Genomic DNA, 14,950 nt, shown 5'->3' with positions numbered 1-14,950 from the left:
AAAGTAAATATTTAAGTAATAATATTCATTCTTGGCTTTCTTAATAAATGTGTCAATTTTTTTTAGCACATCCGGTATTGCCTGAAATAGTACCAATGTAAATAGTACCAATGAATGTTCTGTTATCAGTCGAAGAAAATCCAAGAGTTTCCATAAGAGAACTCGCTCATCAACTGACAAATTAGATTTGTCAAACCAACAATTAAACTGTATCCAAGCTTTTTTTATTCACACGCTACGCGACCAATTTCCTTATAAAATTTTAAGATTTAAGATGTTTTTTGATTGCATTGTGTTTCGCAAAATGTAATAAATAGTGGTTTACAGTATTTTTCATGTCAATTATTATTGTTTGAAGAAAAAAAACATAGGTGTTCCATTTGAAAAACTAAATTTGGTAGCATTTCCGGCTACACCGGATGTGCCAAAAAAATTTGATGCATTTACTAAGAAAATGGGGAATGAATAGTATTATTTCATATATTAGTTTTTGAAAAAAAAAGTAAGTTTAGGTGTTATCGGCCGGGGCGACTTGGACCAAACACTCTGTATAACATTTTATCCGCAAACGTATTCAGATCAAGGATAAAGAGCAACACTACAATTAGCAAGTAAATGAACAAAACCAATCATACCGCTTTGCAAGTAATGAAATCATAAAAACGCGTCAATACCTATCAGTATCGGAATTTGTATTGAGATTTTCGAGTTTCAAGTGTTTATTAATTTAACTAGTGGATGAATAGTGCAGTTAGTTGTGTAAAATGTCGAATGCTGATAATCTATAATGTACCTCTTCAGAAATTGCTGAAGTAGCAAAAGAGGAGGAAAGAAACAATATTGGTAAATGTCAATAATGTCATGGTAAAAGTAAAAACGCTTAGGCATAAAGATAGAATTTTTACTCCATGCTTGAATGTGACATTTAGTCTTAAAAGTAGTGACTTTTGTGAAGTTTGCAGATAAAAGATTTTTTTATTAGATTTTTATGATCTGAAAAGTAATTTTATACACCCATCTAATAAGATTACAAAATTTATGTTAACAAGTGGAGACAAACAATAAACTTACGCAAATAAACAAACTTTTGACATAACATAACTATAAATTTATACTTGAAAACAGATAAATTAGAGGACCACCATTTTAAGTGGATTATTATTATATTTCTTTGTTTTTACTACTCTCCGCGTTATTGCGCTCTTCTACGAGAGCAATTTGTGAACATCTTCAGAGATAAGAGCCTTATTAACGAAAATTACCTTCAAACACTTTCTAAATTTCAATTCATTGTTAACGATTTAATCCGCGTTTGCAGTGACAAAAAATTACATTAATTCGAGCAAAAATTAGTTTAAAACGTCACCACATTTTTTGTTACGCTACAAGACTGATCTTTATTGATATATCAAAATTCACATAAAATAGTTTTGGCTTCTTAACCATAAAAAAGCAACCCTCGTACGATGACAAAGTTTCATTCATTCTTTATTCATTTCAATCATTTTTTACGAAAAAGGTAAGTATAAACCAATTTGATAACGCTTACGACGTGTTTTTCACAAAAAAGTATTACAACGAACAGTTATTCTATTGTATATATTTTTTGTCACAAACTCTAGTACAAACTGCATATCAGTTCTATAAATTACAAAAACTGATAGTGTTTTATCCAATTTTGGTGCGACACAAACTTTTACCCCAAAAAGAAAAAAAACGAGTCGAGCATTAATTGTTCCGAAAGTTTCTGGTTTCAGTTCATTAATTACTTGAATTAACTTTATTTTACCGATTTCGGAATAAAGTTTCCAGTCTGGCATTTTTACAAAATTAATTGCATTTCGTACAAAAAACTATAATAATTAAAATATTAATTTTTGATAATCTCCACAGAGTCAGAACAAATTTAAATTGTAATTCGAATCAATATTTTTTTTAATGAACAGAAGTGGAGCCTGTGATTGATTGATTCGTCAATTTCAAACGCCATGTCCCAGACTGTGCGAGAATGAAACAAAGAGCCTTGTCTCTGCATTATTCACTCTCTTCACTGTCTCTCCCATTTAATAATCGTTCCTCGGAAAAACTCGTCACAATCTTAAATAAATAATTCAGGATCCTCGTCGTCGAAATGGTGGATGCGCCGGGTGACCCTTCTTTTCATCAGTCTCAGTTTCTAATCTCACTTCGTAGTGCGGCTTATCACATCTAAGACCTCGTCCATCCCTGGCCCTCTGTTCGTAATCGTTGGCGGCGTTTACCATCCCCTAGGGCATTGAAACTTTGATAAAAGCAAAGCCCAGCTTCGATCGAGCTTCCCGAATTGCGCGTAGCGATGCGCACCACGATCGCAAGCTCTGCCCGGCACCTCAATGTTTACAGTCTTAATCGGTTTATTGCCGTATTTTATTGTTTTATCGACGCTTCGACGATGCCGTCGACGCCTCTAAACACCCTCTAGGAGTTTCGATGATGCGTAAACATCACCCGGAATCATAATGTGAGTAGTTTTATTTTACTACACAGAAAAACGAATGTCGGCTTTTAGGTTTTGGGAAGTTGCGACCACGTTGATGTTGGTCGCTTGTACACAACAGTGCAAAAGGACCGAATTTAGATGCAATAATGGCAATTGCATCGCGAGCAATAAATTCTGTAATGGCTTGCAAGACTGTACCGACGGCAGCGACGAATTACCCTACTGCACGCGTAAGTACCACTTTTTAAATCTATTTCACCAAAAATTCGTTATTAAATACCATTACGTGAGCCTCGAAATGAAAACAAAATAATTACGATATGCTCCAGGGTAATAATCCCGGCAAATCGGTTTTCAATATCGTGTTTCCGGAATAAAAGTTTTAATTAAAATTTGATTAGTAAGTTTGAATACCTGTCACGTTTTTGCACATTGCATAAAAACTGATTAATGTAGCGATGAATGGAGAAAATTTCTTTGGAGTTAGGGATTTGGATAAATCATTTTGTCAGCAGTTTTTGGGGTTGTTAAGTCACAAAAACTGTTCAAGCGTAACTATAATTGAGTTCGTTACTATCCGTCCGCTTCATAAATTTTCAAAATTGGGGAAGTTGGGTCTCTCCAACTCACACGAGTCATAACTCACATTATACACTTTGTACTTGGCAAAATTTTTATTTAAACACTATACAGGGTGATTTTAATATAGGTGCAGAAATTTTAATAGGTGATAGTGGAGGACAAAAGATGCAAAAATAACTCAACTTACCTTACTCTAATGTTTATAGTTTCCAAGATAGAGAAACTTTTAGTCGCCGAATAAATTTAAATTTGACGCACAGTCTTAAACTTTACCAACAAACATACCAGATGAATAAAAAGTATGGAACCAAGCGTTTTTTCGTAAACTAAGCACTTTACGAAAAAAATAATTCGTGTAGCGTAAGGTACAATTAAAATGTGACCATTTATCAAGAATAACATTTTTCGAAATTTCTTTTAGTTTTCGATAAATCGTCACATTTTAGTTGTACTTTACGCTACACTAATTATTTTTTTCGCAAAGTGCTTAGTTTACGAAAAAACGCTTGGTTCCATACTTTTTATTCACCTGGTATGTGTTTTTACATCAATTTTTGTTGTTAATACCATCGAAATTGTATTACTTCAAATGTCACCAATGCAAACTTTGGAATCAAGTAAAGTCGGTTTTTTATTTAAATGGAAATGTCAAACAGTCTTAACGTTGGCACCACTAGCAAATTCATTCATGGTAATTTTAATAAAAGAAGTTGGCAGTTTCGGTTCTTGATTTAATTTGAAAACAATGTCTTTAAACGTCAACAAAAAAATCGTCTAAGAAAATTTAGAGACGAAAACACAAAAACGAGGACAAAGTCGGTATCGCCACAGTTTTTGGAAATTTTGAGACGAAAAGTGTGCAAGCAGAAGTCAGAAAAAGACCATCGTGAAAATTTAGACGCAATTTATACTGCAGGTTTGTTAAACATTCTCTAATTTTAGCGAGAAATCGACAAGAATACAAAATAAACATGAATGAGAAATAACAAAATTGAATTAGTGTCTGGTTTCACCGTTTTTGAGGAACCAGTTGAAAAAATAACAATTTTGAAACTAAAGCGAGAAAAGAAATTAGAACATGTCTCAACTTCGTGCTCATTTCGATAAATTACACAAAATTTATTGTCTATCTTCGTAATACTGCTTGTTTCGTTTTTTTTTCTATATAGACATCATTTTTCATTAAAATGTTTATAGCAAGAAGCTCATTTTTGCCTACAATTTTATTAGAATTCTGTTTTTAGACCTCCGATAATGTTGTCTGTTCTCATGTATTCATTTATAACGCTTCTAAAGGGCAAACAGGCACACAAGATTCATAAAAGTCAATATTTTGACAACATCTCAACATGAAAACATAGCCATAATTTTTTAAGAAAATTTCTAGGGACAAAATCAAAAACCAACAAAATTTGGGGTTGTGGAGATAAACTGCTACCAATTTTTTCACCAAAATTTTGACTTGGTGATTTCCATTTAAATACTCAAAAGATACTAAAATGTAGATTACACCTTCTATGTATACACCTTTCAGAAACTATAAAGATTCGGATAAAACAAGTTGAGTTATTTTGCCTTCTTTATACAGCAATAATTTAAAAAATTACTAATTATTTCGTTGAAAATTTCAATTTCCTTTCATTATTCTTTTGACAATGTTTTCGCTTTTTTAGCAAATTACGTTTTATATTTTGATATGAAAATTTTATCAGCAATTTACAAACTCTTTGTTTGATTTCTAAACAAATGTTGACTTTGGATCGCACAAAATACACGCCTTAGAGAATAATAATTCTGCCTTGTCGATTTTTTCGTGAGTACATTTATTAAAGTTTGATCAAATTTCAATATTTGGTTTGTCCTTTTTTCTCGTCAGATTTGTTTGATAAAATAACAAAATCGTTTATTTCATAAATCGATAAAGCTTACAAACAAAAACTAAATTTCCTGTGATTACGGAATACTTCAAAATGGAACACAAATTCTTACGATATTAATAAATTTTTGAAATTTTTGGAATATTTCCTCTGTGAAGTATTAACAAATCGCAGTTGGGTTTAAATACCCATGAAACGTCACAATAATACTTACAAAATTTTAAAACTCTCCCAAGTTCAATTAAGAAACGCTTAGCATAATAAAAATGAAATACTGTATACATAACAGAGATTAAATTGAACTTTATTCGTTTAAAAGTTTATGTTGAATAAAACTCGATTAATCTTACCCATAATTTTATTTCTTTAGGGTTAATATAAAAACAATTTACAAACTTTTATAACATTTTAAATCACTTTTTATTTCACAAATTTTACCAACTTTTTATGGTGCATCACGGAACCAGAATAAATTATTTACGGAAAAGATAATTGAACCTTCCGAGTTTTTGCTAATGTTAATTATGCTTTGACTAAAATTAGACTGGTTATACCTACTCGTATACCTATTCTACAAAGGTCACAGGGTATATGATCGATTTTAAGCAAAAAACATTTTGATACATTTTGTTTAGTTGGTAATTAGTAGTGACAGTTCTGTCACCTATACTAACTTCTAATCACGAAATTCACTGTATTTTATTGAAAAGTTTTATTTGTCAGATTATATAATTATGGATATCATAAAATATATAAACTTGACCCTGCATATTTTATGAACGTTTTGCATGTTTTAAAAAATAATTAATTCTACTCCCTCCGTTCCAAAATAAGTGTCTTTATCGTTAGATAAATTTTTATCGGTTACACCAATCAGATCAGCGCTATACCTTAATAACTATCGAAACGATAAACTTTATTTAATGTTAAGTTGTTCCAGAAATTTATGAATTATTAAAATAATGGCATTAAAAGTATCGAGAGATCAAGATAATATGTAATCGAGTCATCCTTGGATCCGAAAACATATGTCTGTGAAATGTAAAATAAAATGACAAGTCGAAAGGTAAAATGGCATGATCAAAAAGATGATGATTTTAATAACTAAATTTATGATTTAACATAAAAAAGAACGGTCCTATTCCAGCTACTTTTGCCATTCAACTTGTCATTTTATTTGACGTTTCACGTGTTCAAAAACAGACATACGTTTCTGGATCCAAAGATGACTCAATTACAAATTATCTGGATCTCTCGATATCAGTAGTTATTTATCTACATAAAGAAAGAAGAAGTAAATTTCTAGCCTCTGAAATTTGAAATGTGTATGTCAAAATAATATTTTTCTATTTCGGTGTAAAATGCAACTTTGCGTATGACACTGTTTTTAGAAACATTTTATACACACTTTTACCATCATTGACTGTGGATACAGTCGTTTTCAACTGAGAAATTGTTGTAGATCAACGTATTTCACCGAAACTAATGCATTTGAACTATTTTCAAGCAATTACGTCAAATGTCAAAAATTTAGCTGTCAAATATAATAATAAATTCAATTTTAAACGCTCAATAGAAAAAAAATTGTATAAAACGCGTATTACAACTTCTCATTGTGATACTCGTGCATTTGTAACACAACGAGAGTGTTTGTAACACTTGTTTTTTAAAATACTATTTAAGTAAACAAACATACATAATTTTGTACAAATTGTTAGTTTGGTTTTTAGTCGCTGACAATTTGTCTAAGGTAAATTCGGATTAATTTCGTCATGACAAAAACTATCCAAAAAGAGAAAAACCTAATTTGAATAGCGGCCAACACAATGTAGTTTGTTCCGAACCCTCAATTCAAGTAACGCGTTAGGAACTTTTCCAAGTTTAGTTGTGAAAATACACGTTATTTTGCATATTTTTTTATAAAATCGGACACTTAGTTTGGAACAAATAAAATTCCTTAATCGGACACTTATTTTGGAACAGAGAAAGTACTAAAATATTCAATATTTGTTTCAACAACATCCAATTTGTAATTCTGCTACTTTCTATCCCTTTGTTTAGCTTGCAACGCCACTTATTTCGGCGAAATCGGCCGCACTTACGAGTTGGAAGTGAAGAGGCCTACCGAATACCAAATGCCCTTTTTGTGTTATCTCAATTTCACAGCTGGTGGCGGCGTGTTGGGCGAACTCGTTCAGGTAATAGCACTAATGTCCCCATTCGTGGTATTTTATCACTCCATAGGGGTAGATGCCTGAATTATTAAATTTAATTGGCTTGATGCGCTCGCAAATGCATGAAATTGGAAAGCCAATTATTTTTAGTGCGGGTGTATGTGGGGAGGAAGCTCGAGGGATGAGACTATTAAATAAAGCTCGAGTAAATTATCTTAATTGCCCTCGATTTGCTCGCTAATGAGGAACGTGATTTTTTACATTTCACTGTAATAAATCAAACGAGGCTAATTTTAATCATATCCGAGTTAGAGCAATAAAACTGTTCCAATTGGGTGAAATATGAAACAATTTTATCGGCTTAATTTCGAATATCGTAAACAAATTTGCCTCATTACATTTTATTATGTCATAAATAAGCTTTATGAGATTAATATTCTGTGTTTAGCTTACTTTTGAATCGTTTGCTGTTGGAACGTTTGAGTCGTTCACCACCGAGGGATGCCCTGATGGATTTATTTCAATTAAAGAAGGAAATCGACCGACTTCAGGTGGCAAATGGTGTGGAAGCGCCTGGGGTTATACAGTGTACTACAGCGAAACCCCCAGTGTAAATCTTTCGCTGAGACTCGAACGGTTCCCTCAACAGGTAAACAGCAACAGTTTGATTTAATCATTTTTCTTAATCATTTAAATACAATTTGCCACGAAACACCTGTTACAAGGTTTCACTTTCTTTCAAAGTTCTAGCATAAAATTGGGAGCTAACTCATTTTAAAACTTAAAACAAACTAAAATTAATTGGATTTCAGTTCTCACTGGGAAATTAATCACAACAAAATTAATTTGTAATAAAATGGGTTATTATTGTTTTAACATTTTAATCCAAATTGAAACAACAATTACATTTTGGAGTAGTTTTTCACTATTATATTGCAAACAGGGGTGGACTCAAGTCATGCATTATAATAAAGATTTTAGGAATAGTTAATTATTTCTAATTTCTTCCAAAATATGGTTGATTTGACCTTTGCAGTAAAAAGAAGTTCTGAAATTTTATTTATGAAAAATCATAAGTATGAGAATTAGGAATATTCCTTCTGATGATTTAAACAATTGCTTAGAGAATTTTGTTTAGAAACTTTGCCATTGTTGAGAAATGTCTTTTGTAAATATAAATTTTATTTGAGTTAATTAACTCATCATTATTTTGTTTGTTGGGTTGTCTTTATTGTAACGGGTGTTTATTTAATTTTGGCGTCATAGTTGGCGATGATATGAGTGTGTTGTGAACGGACCACAATTTTTAATACGCCCGGCGAGGTGTCAAATGTCAGTCTAATAACTTTTAATGCGATGGTTTGTTCACAAAAAACACCTGTTACTTTTCAATTTACATTTTATCATTTTTTACAATATTTTACACTAAAATTGCTTTTCATACTCGTCCTTTTTAAATTTTTGTTTGTTTTTTAATTGTACCTTTAGAAGAGACAATGTTGTGATGAAAAGTAACGAACGTTTTTTTTTTTTAATTTGGGTGACTATGAGCTTGTTGTGAACGAATTTTTAATACGCCCAACTACGGATACTTAAAGATTAAAAAAATTGTCGTCAGTTTTTCACAGCCTATTAAGAATGTAAAGCTCAACATTTTTGCTTTTTTTTTTTCAATCATTCAGTAAACTGGTTAAATTTAAATTAATTTAAAATCGTTTAGAGCGCTCAAAGCGCCCCCATTTTTACTCTGCGTACTATTTTTTTTTTGTGTACAGAAAATCGAGTGATTTTTGTATTTAACACCCATTAGATTGAGTCCTGCATCAAAAAAACGTCAACTTTTCAACAATAAATATCAACGCAAGTCTAGAAAAAAACATTTTGAAATATGAAACTGTTTCAGAACTTTTGGCCACTTGTATCCAGGGTATACGGTCTTGCGGTTGAAATTTTAAGTTGTTATGCATGGTAGAAAAAAAATACTATTGATATAAAATAAAAATCATGTAAAAGTAATAATTAATTTTACATTATTTGTTAAAGAACTGCTGCTTTAACTTAAAACAAGGGTGCTTCGCCATAAAGCATTGAAGAAAGAAACTCAGAAAAAATACAAATCAAACCTTGAAAACAATTTTGTTTTTAGAAGTAATCAAACAAAAAATCTTTGAATTTAAATTTTAATAAGAAGTAAAGTTGATTTTAATCAAATAATGACAGTATCAAAACTACGACGTAACTTCTTTCTTCCAATGCGTGGTTCGATTTTCTTATCATTTGCAACAATGGAATTTTATCGTAACAAAGGAATTATTCTAGTGACTCTCAAACCTTGTACCAAGTAAGAATTCCATGAGTTTTTTTTCTCGATAACACTGTTTTTACACTCTTCCACTGCCAAAACGATTTTCAATTCCAAGACCGTAAACAACCTGTATTTCTATACTAAATAGTCATAAATGTTTAAATATTTGGCAAAGTAACAGTACAAATTTTTTGATTTGAATTTGAATGATTTTGATATTCGGTCTCGTAATGATTTCAAAATCCGACGCCTATGAATTATAATAATGTAAAAATGAAACTTGTATAAAAAACAGTAAAACAGTATTTTAGTAATTTTAACAAAATCTTTTTTTTATGAAAATTAGGGGTTTTAGTAAAAACTGATCTCTGTCCTGTGTGAAGTTTAAAAATTTTCGAGAATAAAATACTTGAACAAAAGTAAAAATAGGAAATAGAATATCAATACAAAAAATATTTAGATAATATGGAAATGAAACAATTCAGTAAAACCTGAGGTCTTTTTTTGTAGTAGAAAGAAAAAATGCATTTTAGTTGTTATACCCTATTGCTTTAGATAAAAAAAAATCAGCTTGTTTACCATTAGCCTAACAAAACAGTTAAATTTTTTCAGTGTTACCAACCAACCATTTTTGCATTATTTGTAGCAGAGCTCAGGCTACACCTTCGAGTTCAAATTATCGTACAAATTCCTGAAACTAAGCGACGCCCGTATCCGCTACGGCAATGCAACGCAACGTTCTTACCGCGGCAAATTAAGCACAGGAACCTACTGCGACCGACTATTGGAAGGCTGCTCACGTCGGCCGTGTCGCATCCAATCCCCTAATTATCCGGGGATTTACCCTCGGAACGTCAGCTGTCATTATCGAGTCCGGGAACGCAATGTTCCTCCCGGAAAACACGCTCTTATCGCAGTCCGACAACCGAATTTCCACTACAAGGAACATTTACCCAAGTTTGATAACAGTGACAGAGTTTTGAGGTAAATTCATTACACTGTTGCCAACCTCCTTTGGTGAAAAATTCGTTTTACAGGATATGGGATCAGTGTAATATGATGCAAGATTATATCGAAATTTTGGACGGATGGGGACCAACAGCTACAACGTTGGCACACCTGTGCAGCGGGGAGACAGTGCCGGAAATTATAAGCAGCGGACCGGAATTGTTAGTCAAGTTTCACACCTCGCCATTCGGAAACCCCTTCCACCCACTACCCCTATCGTATCTGCCCGGATTCGAGCTCGAAATTGAGGTGGGAAGCACGTACTAATGTAAACACTGTTTGACATAAATGACAAGCTGATATGGCTGTTATTATGACAACGGCACGTGACCTAATTAACAACCATTATTAAGTTGGTGCGACTGTCTTTCACCTGTCAATGTCACTCAGATACTACTGACAGCTATACCAACAGATGGGATTTATAAAATTGAAAAGCACTAGGCGCTATTAAGAGTGAACAGTACTGAATTATTTTCTCTAAACGAAGTAATCTGAATTCGTAGGTTCTGTATATTTTTTTTATATAATTTCAGGTCTTTTATGTGAATAAAGAATCCCCGACGTACATCGAGCACGGCAAAAAGTGTGAATTCTTAGTAACGACATTTGACAATTCTTCCGGCCTACTAGAAAGCCCCCTACATTCCCTTCCGCCGAATACAACCTGTCACTACTATTTCCGGGGGCACCCCAAAGAAATCATTTGGATAAGTTTCATCAAATATCACGTGACCAATGAACGTTTAACCGATTTCAATACCGGCGAGTGTGACGTCCAATTACAAATATGGGACGGCGACATCAAGTCGTCTACGGTCCCTCTGATTGGTCAGTTCTGCAAAGACGACAAACCCAAACTCTGTGACCACTCACTATTAAAAAACTCGTCACGTTTGACTCGTCCTTGCGGATTATCAGAAAGCTACATCTCGTCAGGCTCTGATTTAACAATTGCACATTCAATTAGATATGGCAGTGTTTTGTATCCGGTCAGTTTTGTGCTCCGGTACGAGTTTGTCGATTTATCGCAAGAGGGCGTGCAGATCTCCCGGAATCCTTGTGACCGGATGTTGAAAGAAGCAACCGGGAGGTTTTACTCGCCCAAAATAACGTTTTTATATGGAAGAGGAGGCCAGGAGGACCTGACGTGCAGTTACCACTTCGAATCAGATGAACAACAAAGACTAAAAATCACATTTTTAAAGGCCGGTTTTGGGAGTAAGGAATGTGTCTCGGTTTATAACCCTGAGATAGGGCGATGGGTTTGCGGGATAAAGTCCTACGGGAACGGGTTTGCTAATTTGAAGATTTATGAATATCCCTGGTCCGGAGTGGAGATCCTTAGGGATTGTCTTTGTGGTAATTTCTCCGAACCTTTGACGCTAATTACGAAAACTGCCAGGAAAGTCGTGGTGAAATTCACCGTAAATGGGATGAAAATTACCGAGGATTACAGGAATTACTTCTTTGAGGCCAATTATGAATTTGTATCGAGTCAGAGCGACGGCAATTGTTTAAATCCGTGGAAAAGTCGGCGCTTGAAAGGCTCCAGTGGGGAAATTTCTGTGCGGAACAACGCCCAAACTTTGAAACAAAACGAACAGAGCTACCAACAGAATCAATCAAACGCGTACTGTCTGCACCAACCGTGGCTCATCGAACCGGAAGACTCCCTCAGCAATTTCATATATTTGAAAATCAAAGGAGTCAACAAAAGAGATTCGCGATTGTGTCCGAGTAAAAACCGGATTTTGGTATACCCGGCCGGGAGGACTGAAGACGTCCGAATTATATGTCCCTATTATGAAAACATCGATGATGTTGTTGAGATGTTTTCCGAGGGTTGGAATCTGTACTCATATCGCAAGATCCAAAATAAGAACTCTCGGAGTTTTATAATTGAATTTTTGCAACGAGAAATTGGCAACTTTGCAGTGACTTGGATGGAAATCTCCAAAAACCCAGCTCTAACTCTACCCAGCACCATGCTAATGATGAATCCACCCGACTGCCCCCACAGGTAAAGTGTTTCCATTTCACATTTAAACATCTCCTATAGCCCAGTCAAATTAGACAAAAATAGGGCGATCGGTGGAAAAAATCCTAGAGTTGATTTTTTTTTTAAACGGTTTCTTTATTCTTGGGTAGACATATATAAAAAGTCCCCGAAGGTGGCGGGCTAAAGGTGTCTTTTTTTGGTTTTTTGCTTATATCTGGGAAACTATTACTCCTAACCCTAACGATTTTTGCCTGATTATCAAAATTAAAGCCTACAAAATTTCTTACAAAAATGGTCCTTTGAATTTTTGTTGTAGGACTAACTGTAAGCGAGTTATACCGGATGGGGCATCCGTTACGCCCAAAAAGAAAATCCCCACTTCTAATTAAATAAAATCGTTGAATTTTTTCACACTTACCTGGGCATTAGTAAGGTACATTCTCTAATTTTTTGGTAATTTTTCATTCACAAACAAAGCCAAAAAAAAATAAAAGTAATTTTCTTCCAAAAAAATTAATTCTAATTTTTATACTGACCAACGCAGATTCACTTCCTACAATTGTTTACAAAATTAGAAAAAAAATACCAATTATTTTTTGAATTAAACGAAATTTTCCATCTTAACTTTGAAAATCATTTTTATTTATGACCTGCTACTTGTACCATCGTAAATTTAGGTGACAATGGGGAACTGCAGTTTGGGTAAGATTTCAAGGTTTACAACAAAAAGACCCTTTAAAGCGGTCGGCTACCAGTAAATGATTCTTTTGTTGGCAAATTATACAATTTTGTCATAAATCACGGGTCTAGTTTGTGTTTAAATAAAAAAAAGCGATTATTTGGCTAACCAAGTCAAAATTTGAAATTGTGATATCAAAGTTTGATACGCTGACAGGTACAGATAATTTAGTGTAAAAACTTTATAGGTAAATTAACAGAAAGTATTCATAAAACACACAAAACTGTTACGGACTCATTTATTATCCAAAAAAATTTGAAAAATTCTCAAATTATACCCTATCAATAATTAGTTAGGTATATGAAATATCGCCAGTTTTAATTAATTTGAAGTCGCGATTTATCAAGTGCGCGTAACCAATGCCCCACCCGGTAGGGCTGACAGAAAACATCATTTAAAAAAATGTGCTTTATCCGCATTTAAAACAGAATTGATTTTGTGATTTGAAAAAACTGAAAGCAAATTGAATTTATTGAATGCAACATTTCATCAGAGAGTCTATAAAGTCTTCTGAGTCGTTCTTATATGCTGCATCTTCGTCTTCAACTTAAACATTGAAAACCAAATTACAGTCTTATTCAGTACAATATTAATAGATAGATGATTTAATATCGATGATTTGAATAAAGATTACAGTAAATTGAATGTATTGGATCCAACAGTTTATTAGAAGGTGCCACGAGGGTCTTCCGAGTCATCCTTATATGCTGAACTAGCATTTGCCTGCGACTTTGTCCGCCTGTATTTCTGATATAAAATGGGAAAAAGCCCGTTCACAAAACCATTCCGTAGGCTTAGGTACTCTATAAAGCTAGATAATTACCTATGTTATATATAGGATTCAGTTATAATAGTCTCGTTCTTCTTCGCATGGGCTATGTTTATGGATAAATATTAAATATTGATTTTCATAAAATGTCGTCTTAGTGCACTTCTGCACTCTCAAAATTCGAAATTTCATGTTTCTAATTTTGTTTTTAAGCGTTTAAACTCTATTTTATTTTCTTAGAATTTAAAAAGTGCACTTCTACACTCTCTAAGGATCATATTTTCTAAATTTAATGTTTTTATATCCCTTTAAATGTGTACACCGTTGTATTCCTTTAAAAACTAATTTACGAAAAATCTGATTTTAGTGCCCCTTTACACCTCTAAAGAATTTTATGTTTATATCTTTGTTTGAACATTTACACCCCATTTAACCCCCTTACAGATTGATTCTCTCTTTCATCCAAAATTTTTATTTAAATCTCCGTTTAAATGTTTACACCCGAGTCACCTTTCAGGCAGACCAGCTTAGCTTAGTTGAAGAACGCTTTACACATATAAATACTTACCATATACTAATGAAATGTGTTGCAAAGGATTTTTAATGCAATTTTATGTGAACTCCAAACTTTCGAAGCCTACTGTTAGTCCTACGACAAAAATGAATAGGACCATTTTTGTAGGAAATTTTGAGGCAGAAATAGACTTCTACAGAAAATTCTGCATAAATTACATAAACGATGAGTTTGTATTTATACACCCTCGTGACTCCCCCTTCCTTTAATGAAGTATTGGACCCAGTAAATTCAATTTACTGTCAGTTTTTTTTTTTAAATTACAAGACTAATTCTGTTTTAAATGCAGATAAAGCACATTTTTTTAATTGATGTTTTTTGTCTGCCCTATAACTCGCTTACGGTTAGTCCTACAACAAAAATGCAAAGAACCATTTTTATAGGAAATTTTGTAAGCTTTGATTTTGATAAGAAGATAAAAATCTATAGGAGTGATAATTT

At 33.1% G+C, this 14,950-nt stretch overlaps 1 protein-coding gene across 1 annotated transcript in view; it reads left to right on the top strand.

Moving 5' to 3' along the window:
• Positions 1–2,357: 2,357 nt before the first annotated feature.
• The window catches only part of LOC123003981, a 13,143-nt gene continuing 550 nt past the window's right edge, over positions 2,358–14,950 (top strand). Inside the window, exons 1-7 of the mRNA XM_044397073.1 lie at positions 2,358–2,500; positions 2,549–2,709; positions 7,000–7,136; positions 7,561–7,761; positions 10,064–10,401; positions 10,455–10,674; positions 10,962–12,448. Coding sequence (XP_044253008.1) covers positions 2,499–2,500; positions 2,549–2,709; positions 7,000–7,136; positions 7,561–7,761; positions 10,064–10,401; positions 10,455–10,674; positions 10,962–12,448 — 2,546 coding nt within the window. The 5' untranslated portion in view covers positions 2,358–2,498. The remainder of the gene's footprint in view (positions 2,501–2,548; positions 2,710–6,999; positions 7,137–7,560; positions 7,762–10,063; positions 10,402–10,454; positions 10,675–10,961; positions 12,449–14,950) is intronic.

The sequence above is a fragment of the Tribolium madens genome, unplaced genomic scaffold (assembly GCF_015345945.1).
Source record: "Tribolium madens isolate multiple individuals breed KSU strain unplaced genomic scaffold, Tmad_KSU_1.1 Scaffold_1;HRSCAF=32;Tcas5.2_LG8, whole genome shotgun sequence".
Lineage (NCBI taxonomy): Eukaryota > Metazoa > Arthropoda > Insecta > Coleoptera > Tenebrionidae > Tribolium > Tribolium madens.
Note: the sequence above shows the minus strand (reverse complement) of the source record. Positions and strands in the feature narration are given on the sequence as shown.